Source organism: Lithobates pipiens, unplaced genomic scaffold (assembly GCF_037356315.1).
Source record: "Lithobates pipiens isolate NorthernLeopardFrog02 unplaced genomic scaffold, aLitPip1_a1.2 Scaffold_16, whole genome shotgun sequence".
In the NCBI taxonomy this organism is placed as follows: Eukaryota; Metazoa; Chordata; class Amphibia; order Anura; family Ranidae; genus Lithobates; species Lithobates pipiens.
Window position 1 is genome coordinate 129,531,291 of NW_027507748.1, and position 21,288 is coordinate 129,552,578.

A 21,288-nucleotide genomic window follows, 5' to 3' on the forward strand; every position below is an offset into this window, starting at 1 on the left:
GTGAGGCCTTAGGCAAAATTTACACATGAGGCCCTACTCACACTCTTTGCAGGGGTTAATGAAGAACCCCAGGGTGGAGCATCTTATTACTGCTGCTACTTGTGTGGGTGGGATGTGTACTGCGCCAATCACATGGGATGGATAGGAGAGGAGGGTCAGCAAAGATTGGCCCAGTACACATCCCACCCCCAAAAGCAGCAGCAGTAGTAAGATGCTCTGCCTCAGAGTCCTTCCTTAGCCCCTGAAGAAGGAGGGGTAAAAAGGGGGGAGTGGGTAGGAGATGAGGGATGCTTAGAGGAGAACTGGAGTGAAACTGGGAGATTCTGGTCTGTATAGGGATAAAAAAGGAGAAGGCTTTGTGCTGGCATGGGGGGGGGGGGATACTGTTGGATGCTGAGGAATAGCCATTGTATAATCCAAGCAAATGGACTGGCAGGGAAGGAGAAAGAAAGGAAGGAAAGAAAAGGTAGTGTGGCGGTGGGTAGTTTGTGCAGGAGAGGGGCACAGATTGTATAGAGGTGGGTGGTATGTGCAGGAGAGGAGCACGGAGTGACTAGGGGTGGGTGGTATGTGCAACAGGGGGCACAGAGTGAATGGGGGTGGGTGGTATGTGCAGGAGGGGGCACAGAGTGAATGGGGGTGGGTGGTATTGCAGGAGGGGGCACAGAGTGAATGGGGGTGGGTGGTATTGCAGGAGGGGGCACAGAGTGAATGAGGGTGGGTCGTATGTGAAGGAGGGGGGCATGGAGTGAATAAGGGTGGGTGGTATGTGCAGGAGAGGGGCATGGAGTGAATGGGAGTGGGTGGTATGTGCAGGAGAGGAGCACGGAGTGACTAGGGGTGGGTGGTATGTGTAGGAGGGGGCACGGAGTGAATGGGGGTGGGTGGTATGTGCAGGAGGGGGCACAGAGTGAATGGTGGTGGGTGGTATGTGAAGGAGGGGGGCACGGAGTGAATGGGGGTGGTTGGTATGTGCAGGAGGGGGGCACTGAGTGAATGGGGGTGGGTGGTATGTGCAGGAGGGGGGCAGGGAGTGAATGGGGGTGGGTGGTATGTGCAGGAGGGGGGCACGGAGTGAATGGGGGTGGGTGGTATGTGCAGGAGGGGTGCACGGAGTGACTAGGGGTGGGTGGTATGTGCAGGAGGGGTGCACGGAGTGACTAGGGGTGGGTGGTATGTGCAACAGGGGGCACAGAGTGACTAGGGGTGGGTGGTATGTGCAACAGGGAGCACAGAGTGAATAAGGGTGGGTGGTATGTGCAGGAGGGGGGCATGGAGTGAATGGGGGTGGGTGGTATGTGCAGGAGGGGGGGCAGGGAGTGAATGGGGGTGGGTGGTATGTGCAGGAAGGGGGCACGGAGTGAATGGGGGTGGGTGGTATCTTCAGGAGGGGGGCACGGTGTGAATGAGGGTGGGTGGTATGTGCAGGAGGGGGGCATGGAGTGAATGGGAGTGGGTGGTATGTGCAGGAGGGGTGCACGGAGTGACTAGGGGTGGGTGGTATGTGCAGGAGGGGTGTACGGAGTGACTAGGGGTGGGTGGTATGTGCAACAGGGGGCACAGAGTGACTAGGGGTGGGTGGTATGTGCAACAGGGGGCACAGAGTGACTAGGGGTGGGTGGTATGTGCAACAGGGGGCACAGAGTGACTAGGGGTGGGTGGTATGTGCAACAGGGGGCACAGAGTGACTAGGGCTGGGTGGTATGTGCAACAGGGGGCACAGAGTGACTAGGGCTGGGTGGTATGTGCAACAGGGGGCACAGAGTGACTAGGGCTGGGTGGTATGTGCAACAGGGGGCACAGAGTGACTAGGGCTGGGTGGTATGTGCAACAGGGGGCACAGAGTGACTAGGGCTGGGTGGTATGTGCAACAGGGGGCACAGAGTGAATGGGGGTGGGTGGTATGTGAAGGAGGGGGGCATGGAGTGAATAAGGGTGAGTGGTATGTGCAGGAGGGGGGCACAGAGTGAATGGGGGTGGGTGGTATGTGCAGGAAGGGGGAGTGGAGTGAATGGGGGTGGGTGGTATGAAGGAGGGGGGCACGGAGTGAATGGGGGTAGGTGGTATGTGCAGGAGGGGGCATGGAGTAAATGGGGGTGGGTGGTATGAAGGAGGGGGGAATGGAGTGAATGTGGGTGGGTGGTATGTGCAGGAGGGGGCACGGAGTGAATGGGGGTGGGTGGTATTTGCAGGAGGGGAGCATGTAGTGAATGGGGGTGGGTGGTATTTGCAGGAGGGGGGCACGGAGTGAATGGGGGTGGGTGGTATGTGCAGGAGGGGGCACGGAGTGAATGGGGATGGGTGGTATGAAGGAGGGGGGCACGGAGTGAATGGGGGTGGGTGGTATGTGCAGGAGGGGGCACGGAGTGAATGGGGATGGGTGGTATGAAGGAGGGGGGCACGGAGTGAATGGGGGTGGGTGGTATGAAGGAGGGGGGCATGTAGTGAATGGGGGTGGGTGGTATGTGGAGGAGGGGGGCATGTAGTGAATGGGGGTGGGTGGTATTTGCAGGAGGGGGCACGGAGTGAACGGGGTGGGTGGTATGAAGGAGGGGGGCATGTAGTGAATGGGGGTGGGTGGTATGTGCAGGAAGGGGGAGTGGAGTGAATGGGGGTGGGTGGTATGAAGGAGGGGGGCACGGAGTGAATGGGGGTAGGTGGTATGTGCAGGAGGGGGCATGGAGTAAATGGGGGTGGGTGGTATGAAGGAGGGGGGAATGGAGTGAATGTGGGTGGGTGGTATGTGCAGAAGGGGGCACGGAGTGAATGGGGGTGGGTGGTATTTGCAGGAGGGGGCACGGAGTGAATGGGGGTGGGTGGTATTTGCAGGAGGGGAGCATGTAGTGAATGGGGGTGGGTGGTATTTGCAGGAGGGGGGCACGGAGTGAATGGGGGTGGGTGGTATGTGCAGGAGGGGGCACGGAGTGAATGGGGATGGGTGGTATGAAGGAGGGGGGCACGGAGTGAATGGGGGTGGGTGGTATTTGCAGGAGGGGGCACGGAGTGAATGGGGATGGGTGGTATGAAGGAGGGGGCACGGAGTGAATGGGGGTGGGTGGTATTTGCAGGAGGGGGGCACGGAGTGAATGGGGGTGGGTGGTATGTGCAGTAGGGGGCACGGAGTGAATGGGGATGGGTGGTATGAAGGAGGGGGGCACGGAGTGAATGGGGGTGGGTGGTATGTGCAGGAGGGGGCACGGAGTGAATGGGGATGGGTGGTATGAAGGAGGGGGCACGGAGTGAATGGGGGTGGGTGGTATGTGCAGGAGGGGGGCACGGAGTGAATGGGGGTGGATGGTATTTGCAGGAGGGGGCACGGAGTGAACGGGTGGGTGGTATGAAGGAGGGGGGCATGTAGTGAATGGGGGTGGGTGGTATGTGGAGGAGGGGGGCATGTAGTGAATGGGGGTGGGTGGTATTTGCAGGAGGGGGCACGGAGTGAACGGGGTGGGTGGTATGAAGGAGGGGGGCATGTAGTGAATGGGGGTGGGTGGTATGTGGAGGAGGGGGGCATGTAGTGAATGGGGGTGGGTGGTATGTGCAGGAGGGGGCTGCAGATGGGTTGAAAGTGCATGTTGTGTGCAAGCCCTAATGCATTGCTCCAGCACTGCAGAGAGTGACCACTGGTATGCAGTGAGGAAGTGAAGCTAGCTGCACACAAACAGCACCAGAACTGGCCTCGCACCTCCCTGCAGACATTGCTCTCATCCCGGGGTCATCTCAACCACAGTAATAACTCCCGGAAACTTGCACAACCCCACCAACTTACCACCCTGCATCCACCATGCAGAATGAACTCGCGCTGTATCCCTCCTCGTGGGATCTCCGATCACGGCGCTATGAGCTCTCAGCGTCCCGTTCACTCCCATCTCAGCACTTGTCAGCTCAGCTGCAGCTCCGCCTCCTCCCCTCCCTTGTGGTAAGATTTTTTTCTGAAAGTGCAGGAGTACACTGAGCGGGAGCGCCAGAAAGAGCTGAGAGAGGGAGAGAGGATAATCCATGCCCGTGCACGGCCGTGTTTTTAGAAACGTGACAGGAGCCAGAGAGTTACAGGCACGGCTTTGTCTCATCCAGACCATGGGTACTCTGTGAGCCAGCCTCAGAGCCGGCTCTTAGGCAAATTAAGCAGCTGCAAGCGAGGCCCCTTTGAGCGCGAGGCCTTAGGCAATTGCCTAATTTGCCTAATTAGAGAGCCGCCTCTGCCCTCAGGTGATTAGGAATAGGATAGAATAGGATTGGGGCCACTCCTGTGGAGTGCTTCCTAGTCATTATATATATATATATATATATATATATATATATATATTGTATTTATCGGCGTATAACAAGCACCGTTTTCCCCCTAAAATCAGGGGAAATCAAGGGTGCGTGTCATACACACCAATCCCTTGCTGTTTCTAACCCTTTCTGCCGTTCTCTGCGGCTTCCAGGTATTTTCGCCCGCACTCTGCCATTCTTGGCGGCTTTCGGAAGCCGAAAGCCGCCAAGAACAGCCGAGTGTGGTCAAAAATAGCCAAGAACGGGCGAAAATAGCCGAGAATGGCCGAGTGCGGCGGAAAATACCGAAACCCGCCGAGAACTACCAAGTGCCGCCGAGATACACAGGACATCCGCTGTGTATCTCGGTGGCTCCATTTTTAAATGGAAAAGACACTGACAGGACTGCAAATGACTGACAAGGCTGCAAATGATTTACAAAGGCTAAACTGAAGGCTGCAAATGACTGACAAGGCTGCATTAATGGGCAGTTAAATGTACTGTAAGTTTTTTTCCTTAAACTTCCCTCCTAAAAGTTTTTTCCTTTTAAATTCCCTCCTAAAGTTGGGGTGCGTGTTATACACCGATAAATACGATATATATATATATATATATATATATATATATATATATATATATATATATATATATATATATATATATATATATATATATATATATATATTGCAAATGATTAGCTGAATGCAGTCCAATAATCAGTACTGTATGTAGAAGAAAGGTGGATTAAGCTCAGATCTTCTTGCCCTTTTGCTCTTTATTTAGCATTATATGTCACAAGGAACATATACGGTATATTGCTAGAAATGCACCAGTAACCATGTAAAGCAAAACAAAACTAAAGCTGAGCAGAAAAGGTATCTCACCCTTTATGCCCTTTTAATGGCCAAATAGTACAATAATCTGGTACAGTAGTCACCTCCAGTACATTCAGGCGCTGAGCACCGACTCTACCTGTGCAGTGAGTCGTGCACATAACTGCTGCACCCAACGTTACCATATATCATCCTCATGCTGTTCCCTCCCTACTCATTCCCCCTCCTGAGATAGCCAGGAAAAAGGATTGCAACAAATGGGAAAGAGAACGGTGCTGCCAAGTAATCACCAATTAAAATAAAAAAACAATAATACTGTACTTCCAGGTAAACATTAAAGTACGTTCTCAAAATGTGTTCTTAAAACATTAAAGTGCAATCTGATTATTTTGAAGCAATGTAGACAGTTCCAATACACGAAAATGTTAAGTTATGGGTGATTTTTGATGTGCTTTATCCTAACATAATAAACAAGCATGGGGTCTATTTATAAAAATCATTGAGCAAGTGTCAGTGAATTTTAGTTGTAATGTCTTTAACCACTTGTCTACTGGGCACTTTCTGTCCAGGCCAATTTTCAGCTTTTAACGCTGTTGCACTGTGAATGACACTTGCACAGTCATGCAACACTGTACCCAAACAACATTTTTATCATTTTTTTTCCACACTAATAGAGCCTTCTTTTCGTGATATTTAATCTTCTCTGTGTTTTTTATTTTTTTGCTAGATAAACAAAGAAAAGTGCGAAAATTTTGAAAAAAATATATAGTTTGTTATAAAATTTTGCAAACAGGTAATTTGTCTCCTTCATTGATGTGCGCTGATGAAGCTACACTGATGGGCACTGATAGGCTACGCCGATGGCCACTGTTGAGGTGGCAATGATGAGGCTTCAATGATGGGCACTGATAGGTGGCACTGAGAGGCAACACCGATGAGCACTGATAGGCGGCACTGATGAGCACTGATAGGCGGCACTGATGAGTACTGATAGGTGGCACTGATGGGCACTGATAGGTGGCACTGATGGGCACTAATGGGCACTGATAGGCAGCACTGGTAGGTGAAACTAATGATTGGGCACTGGTTAGAAGCACTGATAGGTGGGACTGATTGGCAGCACTGATGGCACTGAAAGGTGGCACTGGTTGGCACTGAAAGGTGGCACTGGGGGGCACTAAAAGACGGAACTCATGGGCACTGATTAGCAGCACTTGTGGGCACTGATAGGTGGCACAGATCAGGGCCAACATCCCTGTAACAGAAGCCATTTACTGGCTTTATTCTTTTCTCCTCAAGCTGATCATGAGGAGAAAAAAAAGCCAATAACCGACTTCTGTTTACTTCCTGATCAGCTGTCATTGGCTGACAGCTGATCACGTGGTAAAGGGCCCACTGTGATTGGCAATTTACCCTGTTCTGTGATCATCCGGGTCTGAAGGAAGCACACGCTGTAGCACAGGGATATGGAATTAGCGGACCTCCAGCTGTTGCAAAACTACAAGTCCCATCATGCCTCTGTCTCTGAGTGTCATGCTTGTGGCTGTCACGAGTCTCCCTATGCCTCATGGGATTTGTAGTTCTGCAACAGCTGGAGGTCCGCTAATTGCATATCCCTGCTGTAGCAGATTAATTCCTATGATTATCAGCTCCATCTAGTGGCCAAATTGCAGTATATTAGAAATATTTCAGAAAATTATACAGCATTCTAACCACTAGCTTGCACTGTCGATATAGGAATTACAGTAATCCATTACATAAATTACAGCCACAATTTGTTGGGCATGCATGAATGTCTGTGACATTCGTCCAATTAAACTCATTGTAAAGTCTTGTTTATTTTTATATATAAAAATAACAAACATTATAATTACCTGCTCTGTTGCAGTGGATTTGTACAGAGCAGCCCAGATCCTTCTCTTCTCAGGTCCCTCTTCTGTGCTCCTGGTCCCTCCCTCTTTTTGAGTGCCCCCACAGCAAGCAGCTTGCTATGGAGTCACCCAACATGAGCTGCAGCTCCCTGTGTCCATTCAGACACGGAACTGCGGTTCAGCCCTGCCCCTCTCTCTCCTGATTGGCTAACTGACTTTGATTGGCAGCAGCAAGAGCCACTGGCACCGCTGCTGTGTCTCAGCCAATCAGAAGGGAGAGTCTCATACGGCCAATACACTCGTGGACATCGCTAGACAAAGATGGGGCTCAGGTAAGTATTAGGGGGGCTGAGGGGGGCTGTTGCACACAGAAGGATTTTTATCTTAATGCATAGAATGCATTAAGATAGTGCTTTACAACCACTTAAATTTTTTATAAATAGACCACTATGTGTATACATTTAGGGTTAAAACAGAAGTTTAAACAAATAATTAAATACACAGTTAGCATATTTAGTAGATTAAGGGGGATCCTGGATTTCCACCCTCTCAGGTGAATAAGTATGGGGTACATTAGTAAACCTTGTTACTCATTCCAGAAAAAGTCAAAAAGTTAATAAAAAGTACTTTTTTAGAAAAATAAAAGAAATGTCTTCTGATGTAAATTCTATGTCAGTGGTGTACATCCATGTAATTGATGATTACCCACTGCCCAGACATCTCCTCTATGTAAACATTGTAGTCAACCAGGAATTTAACATTTTGTGGTAGTAGGGATAAGCTTAAGGTTCAGGTTGAACTTGAGTTTGACCAGAGCCCAGCCTGTTTGCAGTTTGGTGAACAGGTGAAGAAAATGGCCATATTTGGACACATTGTCCACAGAAATCCATGGCTGTAAGTCAGACTGCCACCACTAAATGACAGATCCTCTCCAGCTTCTATTTGTAAACAAACAGGTCAGGGATTCTGGGTGGTGTCATTGACCAAAAATAGTAATCGCCATATTTGGTCAGTGGTGTTTCCCAGAATGGTTGGCCTCTTTGTTTACACACAGAAGTTGGCAGGGATCTGTTGTTTAGTGGTGGTGGCCTTATTTACAGTCAGGTGTTCCTTTGGGAAAAGTGTCCAAATATGGCCATTTTCTTCACCTGTTCACCAAACTGCAAACAGGCCTGGTTCTTGTCGAACTCATGTTCAACCTGAACCTTAAGCTCATCCCTAATTAGCACCACTGAAATTATCAGGCCTCTTAGAAAAGCTTCAAAAGTTTTAACTAAATGCAGAGAAGATCAAAATTCTTGAACAGACAAAACTCTAGCAGGCCAGAGTTTTATTCAGTCTGGTAGCATATTTGATATACTGATTTTTGCCTTTAGGAAAAGCCATGGGAGGTACCTTGGATGAAACTGGAAAAGATGATTAACACATTGGTTCTGAACTATTGTCAGTGCCTGCTCCGCATGGAGGAATTTTATGAAGTGCTGGAACAAACAACTGACCTGATCCAACACCACCCAGGTATATTCATAGTACAGTCACGTAGTCGTAAAACAGAGACAAACAGGTCAATACAGTATGTGATGATACATGTAAATTGTTTTAACCATCAAAAGAATTTTAAGTCTGTTCAGCCAGTGGTTTAATCCAGCACACCGGTGAGAAAGCAATGTTAGATCTGCAATCTCTATTATCCCTGCTCCTTTAATCATATCAATAAATATATTAATTGAATGTATATGCAAACAACAAAACTCCAAATGACTAAGGCAGCCCATAGACTGTGTGAATTTATTTACGGCAACATGGGGAAGCCGTCCCAGCGGGAAAAGTCAGTGATCATCCCTAGTGGCTTTGGCATCCACTTGCGATAATCTGAAGCAAATCCAGCAGGCTGGCTGTACCCAACTTGGTACATTCAGACTGCCCATTAATGGTTTGAGTCTTGGCCGGGAAACCAGATGTAAGGAGGGGCTCTGCTGCTGGCGACACTATATGTAAGTAGGGACTCCTCTTCCAGGGACACCAGATTTAAGGAGGGACTCTGTTGCCGGGGACATCAGATGTAAGGAGGGGCGCCACTGCCAGAAACACCAGATGTAAGGACTGGGGCTCCACTGCCAGGGACACCAGATGTAAAGAGGGGCTCTGTTGCTGGGGACACTAGATGTAAGTAGGGGCTCCACTTCCGGGGACACCAGATGTAAGGAGGGTCTCCGCTGCTGGGGACAATAACTGTAAGTAAGGGCTCCGCTTCCGGGGACACCAGATGTAAGGAGGGGCTCCGCTGCCAGGGACACCAGATGAAAGGAGGGGCCCCGCTGCCAGGGACACCAGATGTAAAGAGGGGCTCTGTTGCTGGGTACACTGGCTGTAAGTAGGGGCACCACTTCTGGGGACACCAGAAGTAAGGAAGGGTCTCCACTGCTGGGGACACTAGATGTAAGTAAGGGCTCCGCTTCCGGGGACACCAGATGTAAGGAGGGGCTCGGTTGCCAGGGAATCAGATGTAAGGAGGGGCGCCACTGCCAGAAACACCAAATGTAAGGACTGGGGCCCCGCTGCCAGGGACACCAGATGTAAAGAGGGGCTCTGTTGTTGGGGACACTAGATGTAAGTAGGGGCTCCACTTCCGGGGACACCATATATAAGGAGGGTCTCCACTGCTGGGGACACTAACTGTAAGTAAGAGCTCCGCTTCCGGGGACACCAGATGTAAGGAGGAGCTCCACTGCTGGGGACACCAGATGTAAGGATCGGGGCTCCACTGCTGGGGACACCAGATATAAGGACTGGGGCTCTGCTGGGGACACCAGATGTAAGGACCGGAGCTCTGCTGGGGAAACCAGATGTAAGGACCGGGGGCTCTGTTGGGGACACCAGATGTAAGGACTTGGTCTCTGCTGGGGACACCAGATGTAAGGACTGGGGCCCTGCTGGGGACACCATAGGCAGAGGCGGCTCTAGGCTTTGTGAGGCCTTAGGCATAACCTAGACGTGAGGCCCCACTCACCTCTAAAATGAGGAAAAAAATAATTGAAGCAATAAAAATGAATTGCATATATTAAGAGTACTGATGTCAGTGTGCTCTATCACACCAGCACTGAGCGCACACTGACACCAGTACTGAGAGCACACTGACACCAGCGCTGAGATAGAGCACACTGACACCAGTACTGAGAGCACACTGACACCAGCAGTGAGATAGAGCACACTGACACCAGGGCTCTTAATATATGCAATTAATTTGAATTAATACTTAGTACTGTGCGCTGTTGTCAGTGCTCTGAACTCCCCATTCACATGTATCCCCCCAGTCACATGTACCACCCTAGTCATATATACCACCCCCTCAGTCACATGTACCGCACCCCCCCAGTCACATGCACCACCCCCCAGTCACATGTACCACCCCCCAGTCACATGTACCACCCCCTAGTCACATGTACCCCCCCCCCCCCAGTCACATGTACCACCCCCCAGTCACATGTACCACCCCCCAGTCACATGTACCACCCTAGTCATATCTACCACCCCCTCAGTCATATATACCACCCCCTCAGTCACATGTACCGCACCCCCCAGTCACATGCACCACCCCCCAGTCACATGTACCACCCCCCCAGTCACATGTACCACCCCTCCAGTCACATGTACCACCCTAGTCATATATACCACCCCCTCAGTCACATGTACCACACCCCCCAGTCACATGCACCACCCCCCCAGTCACATGTACCACCCCCCAGTCACATGTACCACCCCCCCAGTCACATGAACCACCCCCCAGTCACATGTACCACCCCCCAGTCACATGTACCACCCCCCCAGTCACATGTACCACCCCTCCAGTCACATGTACCACCCTAGTCATATATACCACCCCCTCAGTCACATGTACCACACCCCCCAGTCACATGCACCACCCCCCAGTCACATGTACCACCCCCCAGTCACATGTACCACCCCCCCAGTCACATGAACCACCCCCCAGTCACATGTACCACCCCCCAGTCACATGTACCACCCCCCCAGTCACATGTACCACCCCCCCAGTCACATATACCACCCTAGTCATATATATCACCCCCCAGTCACATGTACCACCCCCTCAGTCACATGCACCCCTCCAGTCACATACACCCCCCCGCCGCCCATGTACCTCACACATAGCAAGGCTCTGTCCCCTCACAGCTCAGTCAGTAGGCTGCACACAGCGTACTGGAATTGGCTCTGCCTCCACCATGGAAGCCCCTCCCTGGAAGGAGGGTGAACTCTGCAATCCTGTGCTGAGGTGCTAGCTGTGCCCTTGCAAGATATTGGCTGAATGGAGGGACATGATTTGCTGGCAGGGTGGGGTGGGGCGGGGTGGCAGGGCAGTTGACGGTCTGTGTGTGTGTGTGTGTGTGTCTACCAGTGTTCTGACAGGAGTTTTCTTAACAGGATTGGAGACTGGGCAGTGCCCTGGTGGGGCAGGGTGTTTCTGAGCAGAAAGGAGGCAGACTGACTGGACTGTACTCTGAATGAGGTGGCACAAACCTCTGCTGATTGGACCTTGGACTGATGTATGAGGATAGCCAAAGGAGGCTCTTTAGGCAAACTAGGAGGTCCACGAGGCCCCTGGGAGGGCGAGGCCATAGGCCACCGCCTACTTTGCCTAATTAGAGAGCCGCCTCTGACCATAGGTAAGGAGAGTCTTCACTGGGGAACCAGATGTAAGGACTTTGGCTCCGCTGGGGACACCAGATGTCCCATTCACACAGTTTCCTATGTTTCAGTTATGAATAGACAGAGTCAGTGATCTGTACCGATCACTGACTCTCCTTTCAGAAAAGGCTTTATCCTGACAGATCCCCAGCAGCAGCCGGCGGGAGAGGGGAGAACCCTGCAGAGATGTAGGGACGACTGGGGGCGGGGGGGGGGGGGGTGAAAAAGCACTGAGGGGCTGGAGAGCACACAGGGGGCAACAGAAAAAAACTGCATAGGGGGAAGCTGTGGGGGTGACTGCATATAAAGGAATCGATCTCTCCATTTTCCCCGCTTCTCCTCCTCTCCCTCTTGCAGGCATTCAGCAGCTGCAGGAGGAAAATTGTGAGATTGGTTCCTCTATGCCAGTGTTTCTCAATCTCCAGCGTGATTGAACTTTTTTTTCTATAACAAATGGGTCAACAACATCTGGTAAGTGTGGCCCTTCACTTGAGCACGTGGGGACACAGCAGCACCAGGGGATAATTGTTTGGTGTAATGACACAGCGCAATTTGTATAGCATATTGAATGGACTTTTTGTCACATTATATAGATCCTCACTGTGGATTTCATTACTAATATTATTGGGACTGAGCACTTTATATTTATTGACATTATCACATATTTTTTTTTTACTAATATTTAAGGTTTTTTTTTTTTTTGCAAGTGCTGTTTTAGCACATAGTGAGTGTACAGCTTGTATAACAGCATAAATTTGCTGTCCCTGCAAAATAATTCAACACACAGCCATCAATGTCTAAACTGCTGGCAACAAAAAGTGAGTACACCCCTAAGTGAAAATGTCCAAATTGGGTCCAATTACCATATTCCCTCTCCGGTGTTATGTGACTCGTTAATGTTACAAGGTCTCAGGTGTGGATGTGGCACAGGTGTTTTAAATTTGGTATTATCGCTCTCTCTCTCTCATACTGGTCAATGGAAGTTCAGCATGGCACCTCATGGCAAAGAACTCTCTGAGGATCTGAAAAAAGAATTGTTGCTCCACATAAATATGGCCTAGGCCAGGGGTCTAAAACTGGTGGCCCTCCAGCTGTTGCAAAACTACAAGTCCCATGAGGCATTGCAAGGCTGACGGTTACAAGCATGACTCCCACAGGCAGAGGCATGATGGGACTTGTAGTTTCGCAACAGCTGGAGGGCCACCAGTTTGAGACCCCTGGCCTAGGCTATAAGAAGATTGCCAAGACCCTGAAACTGAGATGCAGCACGGTGGCCAAGACCATACAGAGGTTTAACAGGACAGGTTCAACTCAGAACAGGCCTCGTCATGGTCGACCAAAGAAGTTTACTGCGCGTGCTCAGCATCATATCCAGAGGTTGTCTTTGGGAAATAGACATATGAGTGCTGCCAGCATTGCTGCAGAGGTTGAAGGGGTGTGGGGTGTGGGGGGCTAAACCTGTCAGTGCGCAGACCATACACTGCACACTGCATCAAATTGGTCTGCATGGCTGTTGTTCCCAGAAGGAAGTCTTTTCTAAAGATGATGCACAAGAAAGCCCACAAACAGTGTGCTGAAGACAAGCAGACTAAGGACATGGGTTACTGAAACCATGTCCTGTGGTCTAATGAGACTAAAATAAACGTATTTGGTTCAGATGGTCTCAAGCGTGTGTGGCGGCAACCAGGTGAGGAGTACAAAGACAAGTGTGTCTTGCCTACAGCCAAGCATGGTGGTGGGAGCTTCATGGTCTGGGGCTGCATGAGTGCTACCAGAACTGGGAAGCTACAGTTCGTTGAGGGAACCAGGAATGCCAACATGTACTGTGACATCCTGAAGCAAAACATGATCCCCTCCCTTCGGAGACTGAGTCACAGGGCAGTATTCCAACATGTAATAAAATAAGCTGCGCTGAAATAATAATGAACAGAAAAGATATAGTGTATAGGGGCATATATCATCTATCTTGCATCAGAATCTGTGAGGGCTACAAACCTTCCCAAAATAAAGCTCTCGAAAACTGCCCATTCCTTCCGGGACTTTGTGTTGTTCGTGGTGACGTCAGCACGCCGCTCCTCCCTACGCCATTTTATTACAGATGACATTGTCCTGCGGCAGTTATCAAGAGCCGGCCAGCTCGAATGTATTTACACACTATTTTTACTACAACAAATTGTAAGTGTTACCTTGTCTTTTAATTTAATTTGTTTTTAGAATTGTGTTTGGAATTACACCATGGAAGCCCTTTTTATCCTTACATGGGGAAACATTGACTGATGATAACAGCAATGACACCTAGAGTAGAGGATCTGGGGCATCCTGCCGCTAGGCACAGAGACCCGGGTCTGGGGTATATGCCACAAGCGAATGCTACCTCCCTAAAAAAGAGATCTATCCAGCTGGTAAGCGGCAGCGTGTTTTAAGGTTTAGGAATTTTCCTAATATATCCTGTCACATATTCTTGGGTGTTTTTGTTATACAGCACTGTGGATGAGTCGGTTGAGGAACTTCCATATGAACCGTTTCTTCAAATTGTGCATGTTGTGGAACACTTTCCTTCATAGCTACTACAGAGTGATATGGACACTCATATGCTACTCTAGTCCTTTGTGATTTTGTGTGATTCACATATTTATGTCTTGATTTTGTTACAAATTTTTGGTATTGCATCATTCTTTTTATATTGGGAAGGTTTGTAGCCCTCACAGATTCTGATGCGAGATAGATGTGTAGTGGCCATAACCCGTTGTAGGGCGGCCTTGACTTAATGGGCTTACTGGTTACCTTCTCCTGGCCTGCTCCTCCATGTCTAGGGGTTCCCAGGGTTGATACCCAACGACTTGTACACTGACACAGATGAAGTCCTTTCAAAAAGGTTTATTTTGCAGTAGAACTTTCACAAACACAGTCTCTTAGGGAACAGAGGGCACGGGTGAAGAACTCAGAACTGCAGGCTTAGCAAAGTCTCTATTTTCCACCCAGAGAGTAGCCACTCGCAGCTGGGTACTTCAAGGCTGAACAAATCTCTAGCCAGAGATCATGGCAGTCAGCACGTTGACTCAAAACTTGAACAATCAACCAAGGGTATACAGGAACCTTTTTTCAACCGTACCTGGAACGTTTCACGCTTCCTTTATGGTACTGTAAAATTGTGAATTCGTCAATGTCCTTCCCAACTCAGTAACCAGGCACTTCTCAGGATGCCAGTTGATGGCCCTCCTCCGAAGAGTCCTCCCCTGGTCACTTCCACGAGCTGCAAGCCAAGAGCACACGCGGACACTGTGAATCCTCCCTCAGTTACAGGGCCTCGGACCAGCAGGTTCCGAGACTCGGGAACAAACGGATCCCTTCCCCAGACCCGACAGGTCTATCAGGGGACACTGACAGGAACATGTTGCGGGATGTCAAACACCCTCACAGGGCTACCCCGGTCCTGGAACCAGAACAGACCACACGGGTCTCACGAACAACTCCAGAACCCTGAACAAGTGACCCACACCTGTTTAAGTACCCCCTCCCAGACTCCTCAGCGGGCCCCAGCATTCCCGCTGATTGGCTCCGAGAGGGCCGATACCAAAACATCCAACCAGACTTGGTTCTGGCCTGTCATGTGCACCTCACCATTCACATGACCAGGCAGAACTTCTTAACACAGCCTGGCCAGACTGGTGTTAGGCCTACCTACAATAATTAACCCTCAGAACCTTTATTGTCCTGAGGCCAAAAACTAAATTTACAATGCATGTGACAAATGTCATCTGCTACAGATGATATACGTCACTATACACTATATATTTTCTATTCATTATTATTTCAGCGCAGCTTCTTTTATTACAGTTGAATTATTTGTGCGTATCTCACATTGAAGTTGCAGCAGTTCATTATTTATTTTTTATCACTCCACTCATCAATGTGGAGTGGTTTACAGACAGTAGGGATGAGCTTCGTGTTCGAGTCGAACGTACGTTCGACTCGAACATTGGCTGTTCGTGCGTTCGGCGAATTCCGAACGTTTTGGCCGTTCGCGTCAAAATTCGAGTGACGCGCGCGCGGACCACAATGCACTGCGTTGGCGCAGTGCATTGCTGTCCGATGATTGGCCAAGCATGCACTGTGACCCCGCATGCTTGGCCAATCGCAGCGCCGGCAGCGAGGAGAGCCATGATTGGCCACAGGCATCCTGCCTGTGGCCAATCATAGCTCAGACTGTGTAGTGCACGCCCCACACTATATAAGGCCGCCTTTAAGGCGGCCTCCTGTAGTGTGTTACTTTGCATCTGAAGCAGTGGGTGTTCTGTGTACCTTCAACACAGTACACACCAATCGTTTTTGGCTGATTTCCTATCTTGCTGCTGTGTAGTGGTTGTTGTCTGTGCCCTGACTGCAGTATACACTACTATATTCACCTCACCTATATAGCTAGTGATCTAGCTTTAACCACTTAACAACTGCCCATTGCCGATTAACGGCTTCAGGGCGGTTGTTTAACTCAGAGAGGCCGTTAATTAACGGCCTCCCAGAATTCTGCTCTCGCGTGCCCCGAGGTGTGCGCACTCGAGAGCATCCGTGACCGCCGGGTCCATAGGACCCGGCGCATCACGGTAAACGGCCGCTCATAGCGGCCGTTTACCACGTGATTGCTCCGTCAAATGACGGAGTGATCACTTGGAAACAAACCGGCGTCATGTTATGACGCCTGTTCCTCCCTCCCCTTTCTGTACCGATCGGTACAGCGGAGGGGAAAGAGATCGGTGTCAGCAGCGATGTGGGCTGCATCTGCAGTGCCCACATCGCTGCTCACCGAATTTAACCCCTCAATTCCCTGCCAATACTCTGCAATACCAGTGCATACTCTGCAGTACCCTGCCATTACTCTGCAGTACCCCGCCATTACTCTGCAGTACCCCGCCATTACTCTGCAGTGCAGTACCCCGCCATTACTCTGCAGTGCAGTACCCTGCCATTACTCTGCAGTACCCCGCCATTACTCTGCAGTACCCCGCCATTACTCTGCAGTGCAGTACCCCGCCATTACTCTGCAGTGCAGTACCCCGCCATTACTCTGCAGTGCAGTACCCTGCCATTACTCTGCAGTGCAGTACCCTGCCATTACTCTGCAGTACCCTGCCATTACTCTTCAGTACCCCCCATTACTCTGCAGTAACCCCCATTACTCTGCAGTACCCCCCAATACTCTGCAGTACCCTGCCATTACTCTGCAGTACCCCGCCATTACTCTGCAGTACCCCCCATTACTCTGCAGTAACCCCCATTACTCTGCAGTACCCCCCAATACTCTGCAGTACCCGCCATTACTCTGCAGTACCCCCAATACTCTGCAGTACCCTGCTATTACTCTGTAGTACCCCGCCAATACCCCGCCAATACTCTGTAATACCCTGCCATAAATTGCCATACCCAGCCATACTCAGAGATACCCAGCCATACTCGGTGATACCCTGAAGTACCCAGCCATAGACGCCCCCCACCCCTCACCGCCCTCTGGTGCTTCTACCAACTCGCCAGTACGATCAAAGCCAGAATCTTTTTTTTAATTTTTTATTTCAGGCTTCCCAGCCTAGAGGTGAGATGTGGGGTCATATTGACCCCCCAGATTTCACTGTAAAGAGGACCTGTCATCCCATATTCCTATTACAAGGGATGTTTACATTTCTTGTAATAGGAATAAAAGTGATCAAAAATATATTTTTGGGAAAAAAAATGTCAAACTAAAATAAAGTAAAATGAACAATAAAAAAATAAAATAAAAATTAAAGCGCCCATGTCCCCATGTGCTCGCATGTGCCACACATGTGAGGTATCGCCGAGAATGTTAGAGCGAGAGCAATAATTCTAGTCCTAGACCTCCTCTGCAACTCAAAACATGTAACCAGTAAAAAAATATTTAAAGCGTCGCCTATGGGGATTTTTTAAGTAGCGACGTTTGGCGCCATTCCACGGGCATGTGCAATTTTGAAGAGTGACATGTTTGATATCTATTTACTCAGCATAACTTCATCTTTCACTTTATGCAAACATTGGGCTAACAAGTGGTTAATAATAGAGCTTGCAGTCAGTAGTGTTAGGAGATAGTGCGTGCTGTCTGCGTGCTCTGTACCCAGTACATACCGCTATAATATAGGGCAGGCCCCTACTTTCAAACATCCAACTTACAAACATCTTCTACTTGCAAACGCAAGGAGACAGCAGCAAGTGAGATGAAAAAAGATGGACGACAAAACAAAATTATACAGGGGTGATAACCCTTCCCTATGTTTTCCAAAAAGCTTAAAGATATTTTTTTTGACTGGAGCTACACTTTAAAAATGTACCGGTTGAAAATGACAAACAGATTCAACTTAACACAACAAACCTACACAGTCCCTGTCTTGTTTGCACCGCCTGTATACTGCTGTTCTGAGTATATAGGGCCTGGGGGCCACACGCATTTCCTTTTTTTAATATGGGTACGGGGTTCCCCTTAATATGTGTACAAGACCCAAATAGGCTGGTAATGGGCAGGGAGGGCTACCCATGCCATTTTTCTGAATGATTTTCAACCATATTGCAGGAACCAGATATAACATTAAAACCGCAAGCAGTTTTAAATGGTGTTATTTCCGTTTAATGTCATTTTGTGCAGGGACTGTTCTAAACACGGGAAACACGTGGCACTTCACAGGCATACTATAGACACCCCCCAGGCACCATATTTAAAGGAATATTTCACTTTTTTTTTTTCACTTTAATCGTCATTAAAATCACTGCTCCCGCCAAAACGGTAGTTTTTAAAACTTTTTTTTGCAGTGACCCATGTCCCCTGAGGCAGGAGGCAGGTCGCCAAACCCTTTTTAGCACACTATCTTGCATATTAGCCGTTAAAATTAGCACTTTCCAATTCGAACGTTCGAGTCCCATAGACTTCAATGGGGTTCTAACGTTCGTACCGAACGCGGGGGTCGTTCGCAAGTTCTGGTGCGAACCGAACCGGGGGTGTTCGGCTCATCCCTAACAGACAGCGCAGTAACTCACCTTTGACAGTATTCCAACATGATAACAGCCCCAAACACACCTCCAAGACGACCACTGCCTTGCTAAAGAAGCTGAGGGTAAAGGTGATGGACTGGCCAAGCATGTCTCCAGACCTAAACCCTATTGAGCATCTGTGTGGCATCCTCAAACAGAAGGTGGAAAAACGCAAGGTCTCTAACATCCACCAGCTCTGAACTTCGAGTTCAAGTCAAACGTAAGTTCGACTCGAACATCAGGTGTTCACTCGTTCGCTGAACAGCAAATTTTATGGGGTGTTCGCAGAAAATTAGAGTTCCCTATAATGCACTGCAAGATCGTAGTGCATTTCTGTATGATGATTGGCCAAAGCATACACCTGATCTGCATGCTTTGGCAAATCACAGTACACTCCTCAGTGACAGCCATAATTGGCCAAAGGCAGGGTGCCTTGTGTGTAACTCAACTGTGTGTTGTGTAACGCAACTGTTGAGTTATTTTGAGGGGACAGCAAATTTACACTGTTATAGAAGCTGTACACTCACTACTTTACATTGTAGCAAAGTGTAATTTCTTCAGTGTTGTCACATGAAAAGATATAATAAAATATTTTTAAAAATGTGAGGGGTGTACTCACTTTTGTGAGATACTGTATTTGTTTTCATCATTTCCCTATCATTCTCAATTTTAAATGTACATATGTATTTTAAATATGAACTTTTCAGAGTTTATTGTTTTACATTTAGTAGTAATTATTATCCTTGCATATGCTAGTATTATTAGTGCTTATTAAAAATATAGACTTAAAGAGGTTGTAAAAAAAAAAAACCTGCAAGACAAAGGCATAATGAGCTAGTATGCATCTTAGGACGATGCTCTGCAGTGCTGCCCGCACTCAGCTACCATAGCCAACATTAGGGATGAGCCGAACACCCCCCTGTTCGGTTCGCACCAGAACCTGCGAACAGACCTAAACTTCGTGTGAACTTTAGAACCCTATTAAAGTCTATGGGACTCGAACGTTCACAATCTAAAGTGCTCATTTTAAAGGGTAATATGCAAGTTACTGTCCTAAAAAGTGTTTGGGGACCCGGGTCCTGTCCCAGGGGACATGGATCAATGCAAAAAAAAGTTTTAAAAACGGCCGTTTTTTCAGGAGCAGTGATTTTAATAATGATTAAAGTGAAACAATAAAAGTGTAATATTCCTTTAAATTTCGTAGCTGGGGGGTATCTATAGTATGCCTGTGAAGGGGCGCATGTTTCTGGTGCTTAGAACTGTCGCTGCACAAAGTGTCATTTGTGCAGGAAAAAAAGTCTTTTAAAATCACTTGCGGCTAAATTGTCGGCTCTCCGTAATACAGAGAACACTCAATGAGTGTTCTCTGTATTAGCCGACAATTCATTCATTCATTGATTAAAAAAAAAAAAAAAAAAAAAAGCGTGGGGGTTCCCCTAAATTCAATTACCAGGCCCTTCAGGTCTGACATGGATATTAAGGGGAACCCCGTGTCAAATTAAAAAAAAAAATTGACGTGGGGGTCCCCCCAAATATCCATACCAGACCCTTCAGGTCTGATATGGATATTGGGGGAACCCCGCATCAAATTTAAAAAAAAAATTGACGTGGGGGTCCCCCTAAAAATCCATATCAGACCCTTTATCCGAGCACGCAACCTGGCAGGCCGCAGGAAAAGAGGGGGGGACGAGAGAGCGCCCCCCCCCTCCCTCCTGAACCGTACCAGGCCACATACCCTCAACATTGGGAGGATGCTTTGGGGGTCTGTGACCCCTCAAAGCACCTTGTCCCCATGTTGATAAGGACAAGGGCCTCATCCTCACAACCCTGGCCGTTGGTTGTGAGGGTCTGCGGGCGGGGGGCTTATCAGAATCTGGAAGCCCCCTTTAACAAGGGGACCCCCAGATCCCGGCCCCCCCCCCTGTTTGAAATGGTAAGGGGGTACAAAAGTACCCCTACCATTTCACAAAGAAAGTGTCAAAATGGTTAAATAAGACAAACACACTTTTGAAAAATTCCTTTATTAAAAATGAAAAAAAAAAAAAAAAAAGATTTCAGCGGTGCTAATCCACTCTTGCTATCCAGCGACGGATCTCCGGGGTCCAGCGATGGATGATCATATCCAGCGACGGGGGAATCTCTCAGTCCAGCGCTGTCCATACATCCTTCTTCTGTCTCCTCTCCGGAGACACTGCAGAGAGCACAGCGCTGACTTTTCTTATATTGGGAGGGCGGGGCCACTCGTCACCTGACCCCGCCCCTCTGACGCTGCAGAGGGAAGCCAGGGGTTCCCCAGTGACGTGTGGGTGACCCCGCCCCCTCTGATGTAACGCAGGTTTCCGTTAAACGTCAGCGCTGTGCTCTCTGCAGTGTCTCCGGAGAGGAGACAGAAGAACGATGTATGGACAGCGCTGGACTGAGAGATTCCCCCGTCGCTGGATATGATCATCCATCGCTGGACCCCGGAGATCCGTCGCTGGATAGCAAGAGTGGATTAGCACCGCTGGAATCTTTTTTTTTTTTTTTTTTCATTTTTAATAAAGGAATTTTTCAAAAGTGTGTTTGTCTTATTTAACCATTTTGACACTTTCTTTGTG

At 48.9% G+C, this 21,288-nt stretch overlaps 1 protein-coding gene across 7 annotated transcripts in view; it reads left to right on the forward strand.

The window, feature by feature from the left end:
* Positions 1–21,288, forward strand: part of AIPL1 (AIP like 1 HSP90 co-chaperone) — a 150,997-nt gene that overhangs the window by 87,847 nt on the left and 41,862 nt on the right. For all 7 annotated transcript variants that reach the window (XM_077480460.1, XM_077480465.1, XM_077480467.1 and 4 more), the window contains one exon: positions 8,338–8,479. In XM_077480460.1, coding sequence (XP_077336586.1) covers positions 8,338–8,479 — 142 coding nt within the window. The remainder of the gene's footprint in view (positions 1–8,337; positions 8,480–21,288) is intronic.